The 20,405-nt window shown below is 40.6% G+C and overlaps 1 protein-coding gene across 1 annotated transcript in view; it reads right to left on the reverse strand.

Moving 5' to 3' along the window:
* LOC121706234 (sodium channel protein type 4 subunit alpha B-like) overlaps nucleotides 1-20,405 on the reverse strand; it is a 108,445-nt gene that overhangs the window by 4,464 nt on the left and 83,576 nt on the right. The window contains exons 21-23 of the mRNA XM_042087788.1: nucleotides 13,411-13,692; nucleotides 10,651-10,704; nucleotides 10,418-10,552 (exon numbers count right to left, since the gene is read on the reverse strand). Coding sequence (XP_041943722.1) covers nucleotides 10,418-10,552; nucleotides 10,651-10,704; nucleotides 13,411-13,692 — 471 coding nt within the window. The remainder of the gene's footprint in view (nucleotides 1-10,417; nucleotides 10,553-10,650; nucleotides 10,705-13,410; nucleotides 13,693-20,405) is intronic.

The following is a 20,405-nucleotide window of genomic DNA, read 5'->3' on the forward strand; positions in this document are numbered from 1 at the left end:
AAAATGTAATTCAGTTCAGGACGTCGGCGACGTCGACAACAGTTCATTAGATCAACAAAACGCTACGTATATGGCGACGCACACAAACAAAACAATAACCAAAAAACAAACAAATGAAAACGAGCAGCAAGTGTTCCTGTGTGAGTGTGTGTAGCCTATATGAGCGTGAGATGAAAACGACGTAGGCCTAGTTGAAACCGAAGTTTTTGGAGGAGGTTTGGTATAGGCCTATGCTCGATTAGCCAGGCAAAAAGTGTAGCCTAACACTTCGCACTAATGCAATAGCACAGTACCTTTATAATTCAAGAATTCAAGGCAAAGCGAAATTCAGGTAAGTACCGGTCCCAGTGACGGTGATTTTCTGTGACATATGAGGCGATCATGGTTTTCAGGTTTCTGTTAACCCTTTCCGTCATGTTTGTCTGTGGATGATAAGCAGTGGTGTTTGGGGCTTGACTGCCCATTTCTCAGAGTTCCCGAAACATGGAAGAGACAAACTGAGAACCTCTGTCAGACAGAATACAGTCAGGTACACCCCAACGGGTAATTATCTCTTTATGGAAGATCTTTCCAATCACAGGTGCAGTAGCAGACCGGAGAGAAACAGCTCCACCCAGCGGGTGAAGTAGTCAACAAAGACCAGCAAGTGCTCATTCCTGTCTGAGCTACGTGGGAAAGGTCCCATTAAATCAACACCAATCATTTGATTGGGCCCTTTCACAATGGTTGGCTGCATCAAGCCAGCAGGCTTCTGTGTGGTATTTTTAAAACTTTGACAGGTTTTGCAGTTTCGTACAAACTCTTTCACCTCGCTCCACATCCGAGGCCAGAAAACCACGTCTTGAAGGCGCTTATAGGTCTTGAACAACCCTTGGTGGCCTGCCATTGGATGTTCATGATAAGCACGTAAGAGCTGCTCCTTCAGTGAAAAGGGAATATAGAGACGGTAATGGACCTGTCCATCAGTCGGGTGAGTTTTGCGATATACTTTGTCTTCCAAAATACCAAAGTTCTCCAGTGTGGTTTTCTCTCCATCCATAATCATTTTATGGATATTTTGAATCTCTGTACTTTTTTTCTGTTCTTCCCAGATAGTGTCCATGGAAAAGGGGGAATTCGTCTGAGTCCTTTACACCACAGGATAAGACACAAGGAGCACCCGTGGGTTTCCTGGAAAGCGCATCAGGGGCAACGTTCAATTTCCCTTTCCGGTATTCAACAATGAAATTGAATTTTTGCAACCGCAGTGACCACCTGATTAAACGGGAGGTGGTTTTAGTGGAACTAAGCATTGTCTGTGACCACAGTAAACAGCTTTGCTTCGAGGTAATGCTGCCACTTCTCCAGTGCCCATATCACCGCTAGGCATTCCTGTTCTGTGGTTGAGTAATTCCGCTCTGCCTTATTCAAGGTCTGGCTGGCATAGGCAATGACTTCTTCATGGCCACCATGTTTCTTTTGAGCTAGAACAGCCCCTAGACCAACTTCGCTGGCATCCGTGTAGACAGTGAAAGGAAGCTTCAAGTCTGGATGACCAAGAATGGGTGCAGAGATGAGATGTTCTTTGAGAGTGTCAAAAGCTGATTGACATTTTTCACTCCAAACAAACGGTTGTCCCTTTCGTTTCAAGGAATTGATCGGTTCAGCCACTTGGGAAAACCCAGGCACAAAACGGTGATACCAGCCAGCAAGACCCAGGAAGCGCTGGACTTCTTTAAGGTTGCTGGGCACGGGGTAGCCCTGTATTGATTCCACCTTATCAGGATCAGCTGTAATCCCTTGACTCGAAATTATGTGACCAAGATATTTGATCTGGTGAAGACAGAATTGGCATTTTTTTAAGTTTAAAGTCAGCCCTGCCATAGAGAGTTTGTGCAAGACTGCTTGGAGGTCACACAGATGCTTTTCTACTGAGGAGGAGTAGATTATTATGTCATCGAGATACACCATACATTTATTCGCTCTGAGTTCTCCAAGAACACGTTCCATTAATCGCTGGAATGTTGCTGGCGCATTTTTTAATCCAGAAGGTGGTAACACTTTATTTTAAGGTTCACATGTTAGCCACCAATACATACCTAATTAATACCTGTATTAGTGACTTGTAAGGCATGTGTTAGGCAACATTAACCATTTGTTAGGTGTGTATTCACAAATTTCTTGTTCATGACGAATTAGGCCTTTATTATTGATATAATCTTAATAATGACCTCGTAAGCCTTGATCTCTACATACTAATTAGTAGTAAGTACCAAAATAGAATATGCATAACCTACTTGTATACTGTCTGAATAAATCCCAAATAGTAGGAGAACAGTTGTAGAATAAGCAAGTGTATGGCTCAACCTCATTGCTGCATTTCACTGCCCAGGTTGCTGTGTGAAATAGCACTTAATAACTGGGAGATTGGCTCCTATTCTAAAGTGGAAACTGGTTCCTTGGTAGCAAGCACATTATCATCAGTAATACCTCTGCAGAATGTACTTATTAGTCATGATATGTCAAAATATGGTCCCTGTTCTAAAGTAGAGGCTGGGAGGGTGTTAACAATAGAAAAGAAGATGAGAAAAGTGACAGCACTGACAATGTTTATTTAACAAGTTCTGTAAACATGTTACATTGTACTCTCAATGAGCTCACAAAGCACAAAAAGACTAGCAAAAGCTAGTTTTAACTAGAACTGACAGGATAAAAACACATCTTTTAAACAAATAAAAAGGGCAAAAGAATTGTCATTCAACACATCTGTGGTGGTCTTCTTTGAAATGGGACCCACCTACCACATATCAAAAACTTGTACACAGCAGGCCTATTTGCCTGAAAACTACAGTAGCAGTAAAGAAATCACACAAAAGAACATTTGCTATTTACTTGCCAGAGTGGACTAGTATTTTATCAGTATTGGGAGAAGGTATTGCTAGTCTTTTTGTGCTTTGTGAGCTCATTGAGAGTACAATGTAACATGTTTACAGAACTTGTTAAATAAACATTGTCCCAGCCTCTACTTTAGAACAGGGACCATATTTTGAATGAACAATGTATGCACTAGCAATGTATTAAGGGTAAAAAATGTCTGTATTGACCAGGAGTTATAGTCTAGACTGTTCCTATCATATAATTCTTAATAATAATAATGCCTGACTTTAGAATATGGAATCAATTCATGACTAATAAGTACATTCTGCAGAGGTATTACTGATGATAATGTGCTTGCTACCAAGGAACCAGTTTCCACTTTAGAATGGGAGCCAATCTCCCAGTTATTAAGTGGTATTTCACACAGCAACCTGGGCAGTGAAATGCAGCAATGAGGTTGAGCCATACACTTGCTTATTCTACAACTGTTCTCCTACTATTTGGGATTTATTCAGACAGTATACAAGTAGGTTATGCATATTCTATTTTGGTACTTACTACTAATTAGTATGTAGAGATCAAGGCTTACAAGGTCATTATTAAGATTATATCAATAATAAAGGCCTAATTCATCATGAACAAGAAATTTGTGAATACACACCTAACAAATGGTTAATGTTGCCTAACACATGCCTTACAAGTCACTAATACAGGTATTAATTAGGTATGTATTGGTGGCTAACATGTGAACCTTAAAATAAAGTGTTACCCAAAAGGCATTACAGTGAACTGAAACAGACCAGCTGAGGTGATAAACGCAGTCTTCATTTTGCTGTCATCATCCATTGATACGTGCCAGTATCCACTGTTCAGATCCAGAGTGGAGAAGATGGAGGCTCCAGCAAGGGACTCTAGGAGCTCTGAGATGTTGGGCAGAGGATAGGCGTCGGTTTCAGTCACGGCATTAAGTCGTCTGTAGTCCACGCAGAAGCGGTTTCCCCCATCTTTCTTCGGAACGAGGACCACAGGAGACACCCATCCAGAGAAGGAAGGTTCTACAATACCACAGTCCAGCATTTCACTCAGTTGCTGTTCCACAATTGAGCGCTTCAGGGGGGACATCCGGTAAGCTTTTTGCTTAATGGGAACTTCACTGGTGGTATATATGTAATGCTTTAGGATATTTGTGTTCCCGGGTTTCCCAGTGCAAAGTTCTGGGTGTCCATCTAGTAACTGCTGTAAGAGGGCCTTATCTTCCTCCTGTAGGCTCCTGTTTTTTACGGCAAGCTGAACATACTCCTCAGATGTCAACTTTGGCAGTGAGGGCAGTCTAGGAGGAGGCACAGAGGAAAGAAGACTGAGAACTTGTGTCTGTGATGGTGCTGGCAGCTTGTCATCAGAAGATGTTGTCAGTGGCAAAGCACCATTGAACACTCCAGCATCAAGTGGTTGAAAAGGGTAGACGGCTGAATCACATTTAAAACTGTACTGTAAGTCGGCTGCATTCACCTGAAGACCACTTAAAAACAGGAAGTCTAAACCCAACACCATAGTGTAGGCTAAGGCCTATGAAGTTACTTTAGGCGCCAGGTTTTAAAAAAAACATCATTCGATTTTTACATCAAAATTTCAAAAGGCCATGGCTTGAAACTGGTCAGAGATAAAGTCCTACTGTAAATGTGAAAATCATTGAGTATGAACAAAAGTTTATGAAGGGGGTAAATGTACACATCTAATTTGCATATTATGATGTCACTGGATGACAACCACCTCGATTTATGCACATTTCAGTAATACTGGATATTGAACATTATATTTGAGCAGTTTTGCTTACTTTTTTGTCATTTCACCCACATAACACCTTAACAGGAAAGCAGTCACATGTAAACCAACAATAGTAAACTATTACTATAACCACAAACCCTATTCTACTATACAATAAAGTAGCCTGGTCAAATCAGTTCCTATCGCAGGTGACTTTGTAGTTCTTCAGAGCCCTATTTTTACTACCCCTGCTGTCTTTACTACGTCCATTACGGACACTATCGTCACCTTTACCACTGGCACCTTTAGCTACATTGGGCAGAGGGTCGACATAAGTATGGTATGCTTAGTGAACACTGTCGGAAAGACGCACCTCCATTCACTGACGCAGCGTGACTAGACGGTCGCTCATATTCTCCAAAAGGCAGATATTCTCCTTCAGAATCAGACTAGGTAAATAACAGACCCAAGACTTCATCACATGTTAACTTTTTCTTCAACATTTGGTGTATTTCTGCTACAATTTGTGCAAAACTATGGTCTGCATTGGTTCCGTGTTATGGAGGAAATGCACGTCTTCTTATGTGTTTCTCGTGTGTAATCGTGTGTAATAGCGTGTAATACTACGTCCATTACGGACACTTATCATCACTATTACCACTGGCACCTACAGCTATGTTGGGCAGAGGGTCGAAATAAGCCTGGTATGCTTAGTGAACACTGTCGCAAAGACGCCAATACGCACCCATTCACAGACGCTCCGTGACTATCACTGCCAATAGACGATCGATCATATCCACCAAAATGCAGATTTTATCCTTTAGAATCAGAATAGATGAATAAAAGACCCGATACTTCATCACACGTGATTTTTTTTTTCAACATTTGGTGTATATCTGCTTCAATTTGTGCAAAACTATGGCCTGCATCGCTTCCGCGTTATGGAGGAAATGCACGCCTTCTTCGTGTGTTTCTCGCGTGTTTCTCCTGTGCTTCCTGAACATTTTGAAAAAAAAGGTTGAGCTTGAATCGAAGCTCTGGGTGTCTGCCAACTAGTGGTGGAGAGTACAAATGAGATTTGTCACCGTACATGGATCTATCGTCTGTTTTAAATCATTGACGTTGTTTGTCGCAATTTTGCGACTTTGGCGGGTAAAGGGTTAGCACTGCCACAGGTAAAGGAAAGTCATGACCATGGAGGCTTAAGTGCAGCTCTACCACACCCAATGGTATTTCTATCTCCCCATTAGCTAGGTACAGGGGTCCACTTAGCCATGGTTTTAACTTCTCATTGACCCTTTTAAGGTCGTTCCAGATGCTTTCCTGTATTAGAGTGAATGTTGCTCCAGTGTCAATGATGGCTTTCCCAAACCAAGAGCGAACAGAGATGGGAACTACTAGCTGCTTAGGGAAGCATGAGGTAGAAACACCAGTATCTTGGCTTGTAGACTTGGGTACAGTTTTCCTGTTTATTACAGTAGTCAAGGCAGTGTTGTTCCCACCCTGGCTAACAGGTTTTCGAGGTTGAGGAGACTGTTTGGAAGAAGAGGGCTGGTTTTCGGCATGTTGGTCCGCAGAGGACGTCCGATAGTGAGGGCAAGAACCAGGAGCGTGATGACCTTTACATCTCCAACATGTGACTGGAGCCTTTTCAGGTGGTGTGTTTGACCCTTTGGACATTGAAGCAAGATGTCGGGCAGCCGAATGTACCTTTTCATATTCCATCTGTTGTTCAAAGTCTTTTCCAGTTGGTGGCCTAGTCTCACAAGATCATCTACTGTAGTGACTCGTCCTCGTAGCTGGCTGGTGAGATGAGGTTTAGCATTTTTCAAAATCATTTTGACTATATCACAATCTGACATGGTCGGTTTCCATCTTTTACAGAGGGCTCTGTATGAAAAGGCAAAATCTCGGATGGGCTCATTGTCACTCTGACGTCTCATGCGGACACGATCAGCAAGTTCATCTTCATAATCTTCAGATAAAAAGGCAGATAAAAAAGATGTCTGAAACTCATCCCAAGAGGAAACAGTCATTCGAGCAATCTCCCACCAGTCACGTACCAGGCAGTACCATGAAGGACAGTCCTGAAGGTAGCCAGAATGTCAGCATCAGCTAATTGTTGGACAGACAGAAAATCGTGACATTTGGACAAATAAAGGACAGGATCAAAATCATCATGAGGTCTTCCAAATGTGGGAAATGAAAGTTTCAGATGGTCAGTCTTAATAGGAGGAGAAATCACAGGAGACCCAAAAGAAGTCCGGATTCCAGGCACTGTATGCGGATAGGTAATAGCGGTTTTCCTAGCAACAGCATCAATTCGATCATTGAGCTTCTTGAACTCGCTTTCATTGTCTTGTTTGTGAACTGACAATTTTGTGTCTACACGATTAACTGTGGTAGAGAGTTTCTCAAACAGTGTTACACACTGATCTAATTTACTGGAGAGCTGTTCTTAAGACGCATATGAAGCTTCATGGCTGGCACGGATGTCCTGTTGAACTTCTAGCTGCAGTTGTTCTACCATAAACCTGAACTCAGTTAATTGATTAGCTTTGTCTGCTTCAGATTGTTCTGTCAATAAAGTTTTTATTGCCTTCAACAAGTTATCAGATTGTCCCTCCATTTTTTCATTATCTTTAATCACAATGTTTTTAAGTTCAGTCAGCTTTTGTTCAGTTTCATTCGCAATAGCTTCCATCTTTGATTCCAAATGTAAGCAGTTTCGGGTTATCTCTGCCAGCATTTCTGTGTACTGGGTACTTTGTCTCTCCACTGTTTCAGTTAATTTAAGATGAGCCAAATGTCCAAGTTCTCTTCCAGGTGTTGGTAATGCTTTTGGCAGTTCACGTTGCATGACTATTTCCGAAACAAAGGATGGTGTCAATGACATGTCAGAAGAAGAATGAGGTGGATATTCATCAGGAGGAGGTTCTGGTAAAGTTTCAGCCAACAGCCTTTGCCTAGGAACTATCGCTGGGTGGCTGGCTACAGGCCCACTAATTGAAGTGGTAGGATGCACAGAAGTGTTGAGGGAGGGAAAAGTATGTCTATAGCCCTGTTGAAGGGTACTATGCAAGGTAGTAGTACAAACGGGAGTAGATATATTTGGTGGCCCTAACAGAAGGTCACCATTTGCATTGGCCGGGGAATTGTCAGACATTTTTTAAGAGTGAGAGAGAAAAAAATATATAGAGAGAGGTCACTTTTTCAATTTGAGATACAGTTTCACAGAGCAATAACCTTCAAAAATGAACCCTTTCAAATACCTCGCACCAGTCTCAATGAGACATTTTCACAATGAGATTTCAACACTTCAAAAAAACATTTCATACAAAAAAATACAACCATACTTTAAGTGAACCTAAACGAGAAGACAATCAGAAATATGGGGAAACAGCGCCCCCTAGCCCCACGTTGGGCGCCAGTGTAACGGTGGCCTCTGACACAAGGAAAGGAAATGATTATGTTGGGCGACAGGCAGCATTAAAACTGCCGTGTCAGTATTAAGACCCCGTCACCCTTCCCGTTTTAAAGTTGACAAGAAAAGAAACAACACTGCATATATGGTTTTCAAGCAGGTGATGCAGTGTATTAAACAAAATGTCATTCAGTTCAGGACGTCGGCGACGTCGACAACAGTTCATTAGATCAACAAAACGCTACGTCTATGGCAACGCACAGTACCTTTATAATCCACACGTCCATTACGAAAATCCACGTTCACTTCCAGTAGTCCAATAGGTCTATAGATTTTAGTTTACTTCCAGTAGTCCAATAGGTCCATAGGTTTTAGTTTATTTCCATCAAAGCGCTTCCGAACTTCCACCGAGCTACCGCAACCTCCGACACAACGCATTGACTGAACATTCAACTCCCCGCCGGTTTGACAGCTCACTTCCTATTTTGTTTAAAGCGAGACTCCAGCTCATGACCTCCACCACACCTGATTGGCTAGTCAATTAGAAGGTCACTAAGCCAGCGAACTACTTCAAGTGACAATATTTAGGAAGTAATATATAATAAAAGTGTGATGTAGTGAAAATAAGTAAATAAATATATTTGAGTAGATTAAATATTTTATGTAAACATGACAGAAACGTGATTCTGTCACAACACACACACACACACAAAAACACACACACACAGGCACGCACACACTCACAAACACACACACACACACACACGCACGCATGCACACAGGCACACACACACATGCAAACACACACACAGGCAGGCATGTACAAGCATACACAAAAGTTGCAAGAGTAGGGAATGGAGTAGGAGATGGAGACAAATAAACAAGTGTGATTTTTTTTCGCGGAGAGGATGTACAGGACTGAGCAGTGGTCATATTTTGTAATGCTATGCAGTACATCTAGTTTGAACTCATAGGCAAAGTGAAACTAACTTCACCGTGGTGTCATAGTCAATGACAAAACAGTTATACACAGTTAATTACTTTCTCTATTGACTGACAAGGGGTTACCATTGAAAATATAGCCTGAAAAAAGGTTTTTCTTGGTCAGTGGCATAGCCTAATGCTTTTTAGATGGTGTAAGATAGCGATTTTTATATCATGCGCCAGACCACACCTTGTCGTGCACTCAAGTTAGTTTTTTTGACAGGCTAAGTGTTTATGTCAAGATATGGCCATGAGAACCTTAAGCCACATTAAGCTTTTTCATGTTAAGCGTTTTAGAATGTCCCCTTCTCTATGGCCAGCAGGAGGTCAGACAGCCGATCTTGACCACACTGATTTCTGAGCCTTGATTTGACCAGCTTCAGTTTTGAAAAGGAACGTTCCAGGCTACCGTTGCAGTGGACACGGGTAGAGTGGCATTTATTTTGATTAGTTTGAATAGTGTGGGGAATATGATGTTAGCATTGTTTTCCTTGAATACTTCGAGCATAGGCTATGTGATAACAGGCTGCTTGTCTGCAAGCTACCTGATTATTTAGGCTAAACGTGGCAAACTCAGCCTGGATTTATTAAGATTTGAATTAATTTCATAAAACTTGATGAAGATGATCGTTCGTTTGTTATACATCACAAACTCACCTTTTCCGACAACGTTGAGTCGTCTCACCGACAACCGCGACAATCTTCTGCTAGGACCGCTCATGCAGGCTCAGGTGCTGGTCGCGTGCAGCGCTGCAGCCACGTTAACAGAGTTTGCCCTTCCCCTGCTGACTTTCACTTTCGGTGCCCGAATGGAAGTGAATGAGGCTTTGCGATTTTTTTTTTTATCTAGGCCTATGTGAAACTCTGCATCCATTGTAGCCTACGATTTATTTATTTTCCCTCCCTCGGAAGGGCAACGTGAGTCGAGAAGGGGATATGGGCAGTTGCCCGGGCAACCTGAGCAACCCCCCTGTGCACGTCCCTGGCCCTTTATGTTGTTAATTGCCACACCCCTGGGCGCAAGGCTTAATAACAGTGATTCTCTCGGAAATGTCACAAAAATCAAGTGTAAGATAGGAATAAACTTTGCATCAAGATAAGAATATGCTTTCGCTGGGTTATTGATCGTTAAAATAGAGCCCAAGGTGTGGTTTAAAATGTACAAAATGTTATATCTCTCTTGACTCACTGTCAAGAACCACCTGGTTCAACACTCCCATTTACAGGCCGACAGATGGAGAGACAAGGCACAAGTAGGGCTGTCACACACACAGAGAGACACTGAGAACACACTCACTGGAGTAGTAGGAGATGGAGAGAAATCAAGTGTGATTTACTTGCTGCAGAGAGAACATGCAGGACTGAGTGGTGGTCATATTATGTACTTATCTTTGCTTTCTGTTGGTTGAAATGGTCAATGATGACACCAATGAAGAGATTGGCGGTGATGAAGCCAAAGATGACAAATATGACGAAATAGAGGTACATGTAGAGGTTTGCTTCATACTCAGGTTGCTGTTCAATCTGTCAAGGAAGAGGAAAATGAGTGATATTTTACATAACACCATTTTACACATAAACACAGCAGTGTTTGTGAGCTTATTCTACAGGGAAAAACAAACCTGACGTGAATCAACTGCTGCATACATGATGTCCAACCATCCTTTAAATGTTGCCTGTGTGTAAGACACAAATATATTATTACCATCTCATTTGGTCTAATAGGATTCATGTTTGGTTTGAAAACTTCTTGATTCCTAAAACTGCAAGTCAAATGCAAGCAAACTTTTCATGCAACAAATAGTCATTTTTGCACAAATATCTTTTCTGCTTTCCACAGCACCATACAGTTTTTTCGTATGTAAATCTGTTGGCCAGATATGGAACTGCAGCAAGCGCTTGGCTTAAATAAAGCTCGACAACATCATTTCAAGAAAAACAAAACAAACAGAAAAAAAGGCAAAGGTACAAGACTGTGTACATATTTTCATTTCCAAGTGAAGGAATACTCATCCCATGAGCCCATCTTGCAAGTACCCCTGCTGCAGCTTGCAGATCGGGGCTGGGCTCAATGTGGGGCAGAGCGCAACGTTGAGCTCAGCTCAAAATCAGCTTGTCATTCCCTGCTGACCTCTCTGTGTCCGTCTATTTACCCGGACTCGGAGTTCAAATTTTTCTCAAGAAAGAATGCTTAACTCTATAATAGAGGGAGAGCAGATAGCTAACAAACGTTCAGAAAAAGTCATGTTGGCAAATTTGAGGAAAAGTCGGTAAAGGGGCTTTTTCACACAATTTGCTTCACAAAGTGATGCTGCTCAATGGCATATTAGAAGAGCACATTATCAAGCTCTAGTATGGAGGCAAGCACACATACCAAATCCAGTGTTACTAGAAGTAAAATGTTTTCTACTTGTCGGTTGTTGCTGACGGTAGATGCAGTTCTGCATTAGGCTTATTCCCGCTATCTAAGTTCATACTGTAGGATATATTCTGAGTTGAAGGTTATCTGTGCAATTTGTTATTGTGATGAAATGCATTAAACACCACGAGTGACTCACTATGTTAGCAATAAAAATATGGTTGTGTTTTGATTAGAATTTCCGAGTTTATTACATGTTAACTGTAATCATGTTCCCATTAAATATGTTAATAAACTATAGTATGGCTTCTTTAATGCTCAAACATGTATTTAGAGAACACTATTTGGTTTTAGTGATTACTTTTGAAATCAACCCAATTTAGGGAAAAATAAGCAAAAATAATCGCTATTTTATGTTAAAATGCTGATTATGCAGCTTAGAACTCAGAATTGAGCTTGGTAAACAAAATATTCAGAATCAGCACCCTCAAATTAGGTAAGAAGGGTGGTTTACCAACTTTTCCTCAAATTTGCCGTCAGAAGTTCTCTTCTGTGAAGCTGCTCTCCCTCTATAAAAGCGTATCCTCCTTAAACTACTGGCCACGTTAATCATGTCCCTTCCCGCCTAGCGTTATAGAATCTGGTTGCGTGTGTGTTGTGTAGTGGGGTGGGTGTATGGGTGCACTAATGAGCCCAACCAACTTATATGTGTTCCGTCAGTGGTTCGCCTGCACAATTATCACAATAGCACAAGTAGAATAGACAAGGGATAGGAAAGATGGCCGTAAGCTTTAATTTCCCCAGCACCTCTCAAGCCAATGCACGGTTCTATGAATGATCAAGGCTATAATCCGTTTCAAATCTTGATGATTTTATGAGTCCTCCCTGCTTACTGAAAGTCGCTGTGTGAACCTGCGTGACATGAGCGCGAAATAGAATGTGAAATATAAAAATAATTTTCTGCTTTACACACATTTTGCAATTCAAAATGGCACTTTTTAAATCTGAACACGGTTCTCTGTATAAGACATAACTATGTTTGACATTTCAAAATGCTGCCGTTCAAAATGACACTACATTAGCTAATTGGCCAACATATGTGCATATATGCCAACTTATATGTCACTGACTTATATGCCACTGACTTGTTTGGTGAAAAATAAAAAAATAAATGTTTCAACAGCATGTGTGTGTATCTGCAAATAGTTCTGTGCATGTGAAGAATTTTCTACAATTTGAACTATTTTAGTATTATGGCAAAGCATACTAAAGATGCGAGTGCTTTTCATTATGCCCAACAGAGTGTAGTTGGTGAGACAAAAATCTGGTAATATGAATGCGTCATGTGGTGCAAAAGTTATTTAATTGAATTGTGGTTTTGTATTGTGGCATTATGGAGCTAATTGTATCCCATATCCCTTTCCCTCTTATATGAGGTATTTTGCAGTTTGGGTGTGTGGTTTTGTGAATTGTGTGTGAATTTTGATAAAACCAGCCTAGTTTGCAAAATTGTGTTTTAGCAATTGGAAAAAACTGTAAATCGTGAAAACATTTTTTTTCTCAAAACAAGCAAGGTTGATGCCCCATTAACTTTTTGCGTCTATATGAGCATGTACAATCGCTTAGTCATGTCGTAGCTGGTTTTAAGTCTACCATGTACAGTTATAGTGAATTCCCTTATAATTAATAAATTAAAGCGCGTTTTGACTGCTGACTGCCAGGAAGCCGGTGTGCCCTCAGTGGTCCAGTTGCATCTCATGCGGTGTGTCCACAATATAAAAACTTGAATTCAGTTACTCTATCATTAGACTATATCTGCCCTACAAGATTTTCAGCCAAGGAGCCACTACTAGCCATTGACTTCTGTTTGTATCCATTGGTACAATGTGAAAAGTGATATTGTTGGGTAATTTTTGAGTGTGTTTTTTTTAAAACCTGCATAAAATATTTGACAGAAGATCCTACTTAGAAAAAGAATGGAAAGATCACATTTCTTAAAAATTAGAAAAATCTTTAAACATACCACTTGAAACAGAGAAAGATAACCCATGACCACACTGTCATAGTTGACCCTAACGTTCTTCCATTGAACATCAATACCAAACTCCATGAGGTCATAACAATCGGACTTATTGTTAACGTCTTCATGAAGAAACAATTCCTCTGTCGTGGTGTTCCAACAGTAGTAGAACTTTCCGGCAAAGAGGTTGACACCCATGATGCTGAAGATTAGCCAGAAGATCAGGCAGACCAGCAGCACATTGAAGATGGAGGGGATGGATCCCACTAGCGCATTCACCACCACCTACAGCCATCATCAGATAGAAGAGAGAACAGCATAACATTAATATTACATATTATTGTTTACATATGATTATATTGTTATGTATTTATTACATAAACACAATTTAATGTATTAACACTTTTCATTTCATAACTGATGATGATGATATTTCTGGGCAATGGTTGATTGTAAAATGGAACTGACATAGTCATTAGTTATTTAATTGCTACATTGTGCCTGAAAATAAAATGTGTTTATTTAACTTTAGATCGATTTCTGAAATATCTGGGCCTAACCTCTAGTTTCAATAATCCTGAAATAACATGTTGATTGGTTATAATAGTGTATGTTTTAGCCAAGCCAACAGTCAACTACAGGATCAAATCAAAAATCATAACAGCAGATCATAAAACAACAAAACCACAACAACAAATCACCAGTGTTGCCAACTTAGCGACTTTGTCACCATATTTAGCGAGATTTCAGACCCCCCAAGCGACTTTTTTTGTAAAAAGCGACTAGCGAAAATCTAGCTACTTTTTCTGGCGTTCTTGGAGACTTTTTGAGACTCTGATGTGATGGCATGTAATGTCCCTTTTTACTCGTATGAGTAAGCAGTGAGTTCGGCTGTGCTGTGTAAGAGTCTCATGCCCGTTTCGCCCCAAAGCGTTGCTCCATGATTATAAAAGTAATGACTGGCCTAGTATCAGCCCATGTTATCCACAGAAGTAGATGTTCTATAGATCTAACAGCTCAGACAACGTTATTGGAAGGTGCAGCAACTTCGGGTGAGATTACAACCAGAGTCAATGAGACGAGAGCAATGACGTGATGACAGGGAAACAGTGACACGCTTTCCAGCACCGTTCAACAAAGGAAAGTAGGCTACAACTTCATTCACAAGCAGATAGTTCAAAATCGAGCATACAAGTTAGAAAAACCTAAAGCATTCGTTTAGGCTATGTCGCCTCAATGTTGTCAATGCAGGACAGACTGTCGGCTGAGAGAAAAAAAAAATATGTTGGTCTGTCTGAGTGACATTAACTAAATAAATCCAAAATATAGCCATTGTTGTAAGGTTAAACTGTGTGTAGCCTATGGTGAAGTTATAATCAGACTTCAAGCTGTGCAAGGCAGCAGTTGGGAATAGGTTGGAAATGACTGATTTTCAGCCACTTAATGCTCATTCTGGTGTATACTATGACAAGATGTACAGAAGTGTAAAGTGTATCAATTACCCTAATATACAAGTATGTTAAATTAAATATTTAAATTAGGCTCTTAAAGTTGCCTATTTCAGTAGGCCTAGGAGAAAAGCAAACAGGTGTAAAGGGGAATTAAAGGGGAATTAAAGGGCCATCACAGGTTTTTTTTTGGAGGGGGGGGGTCACGACCTGGTGATGTAATTGATATGCAAATTAGTGCGTGACATCATCTAGCGACATTTAGCGACTTTTGGAGCTGGCTTTAGCTACTTTCCATTTGAAATAGTTGGCAACACTGCAAATCACAAAACACGACAGCAAATTAACAAGCACACCGGCAAATCACGAGACAGAACAGCAAATCACAAAATATTTTTGTTGTGTTTTGTGATTTGCCGTTGTGTTATTTGATTTGCTGTTGTGTTTTGTGATTTACAGAGGTGCTAAGCCCTATTGTTTTTGTTTTAAGGATTATTATTATTATTATTATTGCCAGAGCACCGAAGGGCGCAACGCCCTATTGTTTTTGTAAGGATTATTATTATTATTACGAGTATTCCGATTTTAACTTTGTCTCAGAGCGTTTTCCTTTTTTGAGGTGGTTAAGATGGGTGAAAAGTCTTGAAATTTGCCAGCGAGGTATGTTGCGCTCAAAGCCAGGCTATGCTGTGACACGAAAGTGGATCTGTTTTAGTGTCGCTACAGTACATCACCATGGTATCTTATGCTGTCAACCAAACCTGGTCGGGAGGAGGTTATGTGCTAAGTTATAGCTCAAATCGTGTAATCTACCGCCCACTGACCAATCAATTGTCTTAAAAACGAAGTTCTCTCACGTGTAGGATTCTGTCATATATCTACAGGTGGACCTCAACCTCTACTAACATTTTGGATCTCGAATGCGCTTTAATAGTGCTGTGCGTGCAAATATCCCACTATGGATGTGCATACCATACACCAACTGATGACAATTGTTTTATTTGATGTTATAGGTTAGACACAAAAAATGACCGCAGTGTAGATTAAGCTATCGCTCATTAATGCGGAAATAATTGTTTTTAAATAGAGACGGTCTTGTGCATCTCCACGTTTCGCGATTGGCCAAAGTCATCCCAACACCGAGAACGTGCACAGATGAGCTGAAAGCCTAGTTTGACAAATATATCACATAACTGCTATTGTAGTATCACTTAACGTATACCACTGAGTAAAGGCTTTGTGAAAACTCAATATGTCTACATAGCCTAGATATGTCTAACATGCTTCGTAGTATACCCCACAAATTTGGTAGGTGTGTGTATCTCCCCAAGAAGAAAAACTTTCGTATGTACAATGCATTACCCACGCCCAACAGGAAGGGATTTTGTGCGGACTAAAATGTGATGCCAAAAGAGGTGCTTCCCATGGGTGAAAACGTATGAAATTTGGCACACACATCAAGAGGTACCATGAACACACAAGGAAAAAGGCTTGGCACTGGGCGTGGCCCAGGAACTCCATAGCACCCCCTTATGTCACTGTGACTTGTGGTTGGCATATAGTTTTAGATACATACACCAAATATGGTGGGTGTATGTAACTCCCAAAAACAAACAACTTTTGCATAAAAGGGACACCAGCTTCAGACCGAGTGAGGGGGAGTTTCGTAGAGAAAAAGCATCAGGCTTGCCTGGTGTCCCTTTAACATGCCATTAGCCACGCCCACAGGAAGTGAGGTAATTGAGATTTTGTGCGTTTTAGACATGATCAATTTTTACACACTTCTCCTACACGATTGATCCGATACATGTCAAAGTTAGTATATATGATGCCTAGAGGCTGTTGATTCCAAATTGCAAAGCTTTTTTTGATATGTTGTAATTTGACGAAATGGCAAAATTATGAATTTTAATACCCTTCCACATAAACAATAAATGTGTCATAATTCACCATGCATCGCTTCAAATGTTTTAAATTTCACAGGTCATTGAATACAATGGTAATGATGATATGCACATGCCCATAATGCATATTTGGCATAGCACCACCACCTGGCAACAGAAAGAATGGCATTAACACTGATGTCACATGATCAATTTTAACATACTCCTCCTAGACGGTTTGTCAGAATTGTGAGAAATTTGGCAAAAATGATGGTAAGATAACGCTGATGTTAAATTGTCAAGGGATTTTTGATATTTTGTAATAAGTTATGATTTTAATATCTCACCACATAAACAGGAAATGTGTCATAAAGTCAAAGTGCATTGAATGAACAGACTGAAACTTCTCAGGTTAATAGATATTATGATTATGATTATATCCAGACACCAAATGGGCCTGCCTGGCATAGCGCCACCACCTGGCCAAGCAGGAAATGTGACAGAAATGGACGATGCCTTAACTGATTAATCTGAAACTTTATAAAATATTGGATATTATTGTGAGGATATTCACATGTATAATTCACATGCCTAGCATAGCGCCACCTTCTGGCCAAGCAGGAAATGTGCCAGAAATGTTCTACTATGCTTTGAATGAATGGTCTGAAACTTCTCAGGTTAATAGATATTATGATTATGATGATATCCAGACACCCAATGGGCCTGCCTGGTATAGCGCTACCACCTGGCCAAGCAGGAACATGTGCCAGATATTGGTAATGCCTTTATTGATTGATCTGAAATTTTACAAAATATTAGATATCATTATTGTGACGATATTCACATGTGTAATTCACATGCCTAGCATAGTGCCACCATCTGGCCAATCAGGAAATGTGCCAAAAATGTTCAATGCTTTGACTGATTGATCTGAAATTTTACACAAAATTAGATATCATGATGATGATATTCATATGTCTTATTAACATGCCTTGCATAGCGCCACCAATTGGCAAGAGAAGGAATGTGTTTTTTCCAAGTCTGTTGGATATCACAATCAGATGCATCAGATTAATCAGATTAGGTGGCCAAAGTCAGAATTGCTTTTTGGAATTTATTTACAAAATTTTAATTAAATATCATTATTTTGATGATATTCACATGTGTAATTTCCATGCCTAACATAGCGCCACCATCTGGCCAACCAAAAAGTGTATCAGAAATGTTCTTTGCTCAAAATGAATGGTCTGAAATTTCTCAGGTTAATATATGATTATTAATTTATGATCAAAGTCCTTTTAGGCAAGTCCCTCCACTCGACGGCCATATACCAACGTTTTATGGGCACTCATCGGGCACAGTCTTTGGGTCGAACTGCGCGTGCGCAAGGCTTCACGACAGCAATCTTGCTCCAGCGGCGAGATCACAACACATGATTGGCACGATGTCTTCACAACACACCATATGATTGGCTCAATGTATTCACATCACACCACATGATTGGCTCAATGTATTTACATGTCGACGTTTCGGATATGTGTAGACAACGGCCATATTGGCGTGACAAACTAGCCCCATGTATTTCTATGGAGTATTTTTTGAGTGCTGTGTCTCCACATTAGAAAGTCTCTGTTATGATGACGCCCAATGGGCCTGCCTTGCATTGCGCCCCCACCTGGCCAGGCAAGTAAATGTGCCAGAAAATAAAATACAAAAACTAATAGCACATGCATCAAATATGTACATTTCACAAACGGACCACGTCGGTGCTTTTTTGGATTCCGAAATGTCACGGGTTGCAGCCCACAGGTGCTCGGGCCCACCATTGCCGCTTGTGGCTATATTTAGGGCCCAAGCACCGATGCACCAACCCTACCTGGAATTGGGCCTATTAGTAATCAAGAAGGCTTCTAATAACCATAGATGGTGAGTAGCCTACATCTCTATAAACATGTCTGCCAGCAGCAACATAATGCAATGCAATATTTCATGGTAACCCCAGTGTGTGTGACAGAACCATCAACAAAGTCTGAAAATCGTAGCCTATATAGGCTGCACAAAGTTGACATAGCCTACTTAAGAGGAAGAGAAAAAAATATGAGATGTGAAGAAAATGTTGTTTTAGAAAGAAATGTTTGAAGTTTATTAACCATAGCGCAGAGCAGAAAACCAGCGCAGAAAACAAAATCGGCAGAAGAGTATAAAAAACATGAAAATCGCATGTTTGTTGCTGAAACAACACATTAGTCTAAGATAAATAACTTTTCTTTTCAAAACTATTGTTTCAGTTCATTAACCATAGCGCAGCACTTCGCAGAAAACCAGTGCAGAAAACAAGTGCAGAAAACAAAATCGGCTGAAGAGCATAGAAAACTTAATGAAAATTGCATGCTAAAACAAGACAGTAAAGATATTTTATTTTAGAAACTCTTGTTTCAGTTTATCACGGTATCATCCTACCAACCAGCGCAGAAAAATAAAAAAATTGCTGAAGCGCACAGAAAACTAAAAGGAACATTTTGACATGGCATGCTTTTTTGGGAGCTAAAACAAATGTAGCCCATTGAAAGGCAAGATAAATTAGCCTACAGAGCCAACAAAAACAAGTCAAATATGAGCCTATAGGCCTAAGCCACACTGAGCTGTCAGATCACAGTTTCATCCTCCTTTCACCTCATTTATAAAGGAACTTGGCACGGCGATCTTTCAAATGCGCAAATCTCTCGATCACAGTTTTATTGAAATCGGGGATATTTCAATTTCAATTGACAACATTGCCAGTGCATTTAGTCTGTCCTGTGTTATGGTGTTTCTAAGAAACGTCTTGATTCGTTTAAGTGTGGAAAAGCAGCGCTCAGACTCCGCGGTTGTCATGGGCGTAGTGATCAGAATACGAAGTAGCTTCGAAGTTTCGGAAAACACATCCTGCAAGTTGTTGTTATTAAAAAACTGAAACAATGCGATTGCGCTGCTGCATGTTCTGAAGTCAGGATTCTCATATATGAGAGAAAGCTCTGTTTGCAGACGTGGTTTGCTCAACATTGAATTTGCATCAACTGCCTTTCCCAATACTGCTGTGGGGAAGTCTTTTGAGTATTCAGGAAAACGCTCACTGTCAAACAAAACAGCTGCGGCCAAGTGCCCAGTAAAAGTAAATCTATCCCTTGCATTGGCAATCACTGTGTCGCACACCTCATATCCTACTCTCTGCAAATTTGTAGCATTTCCTCGTCTAGGCCCTGCATCAATGTATCGTGCACAAATTGATAGCACGGAGTCGCAAACTTTTGAAATAGAGCTTACAAAGTTTTCTGTTGATCTGTGTGTATGTACAGCATCAATATTTCTCCTCTGAAGCTGCGCAAAGAGTGTGTCTACATGGGACCGTATGCTATGGAACAACTCTAGGAAGTAAAGAAATTCTTTATCCTCCAGCATTCGACAGAAACCTTTTGCCTCTCTGATTGAGATTGTATCAAAGTCTGGAGAGGCTTGAATAGTGTCAAAGCATTCGAGCAAAAGATTCTTGTTCTCATACACTGTACTAACTGCACGACTATGGAAGTTCCATCGCGTCTGAGATGCCCGGGGCAACCTCCTTGCTACAATGCCGTCCAAAGTAGCGCTTCTCTTCGGAGAGCGTGAGAAATAGGCCGAAAAGCCACAT

The sequence above is a fragment of the Alosa sapidissima genome, chromosome 3, assembly GCF_018492685.1.
Source record: "Alosa sapidissima isolate fAloSap1 chromosome 3, fAloSap1.pri, whole genome shotgun sequence".
NCBI lineage: Eukaryota > Metazoa > Chordata > Actinopteri > Clupeiformes > Clupeidae > Alosa > Alosa sapidissima.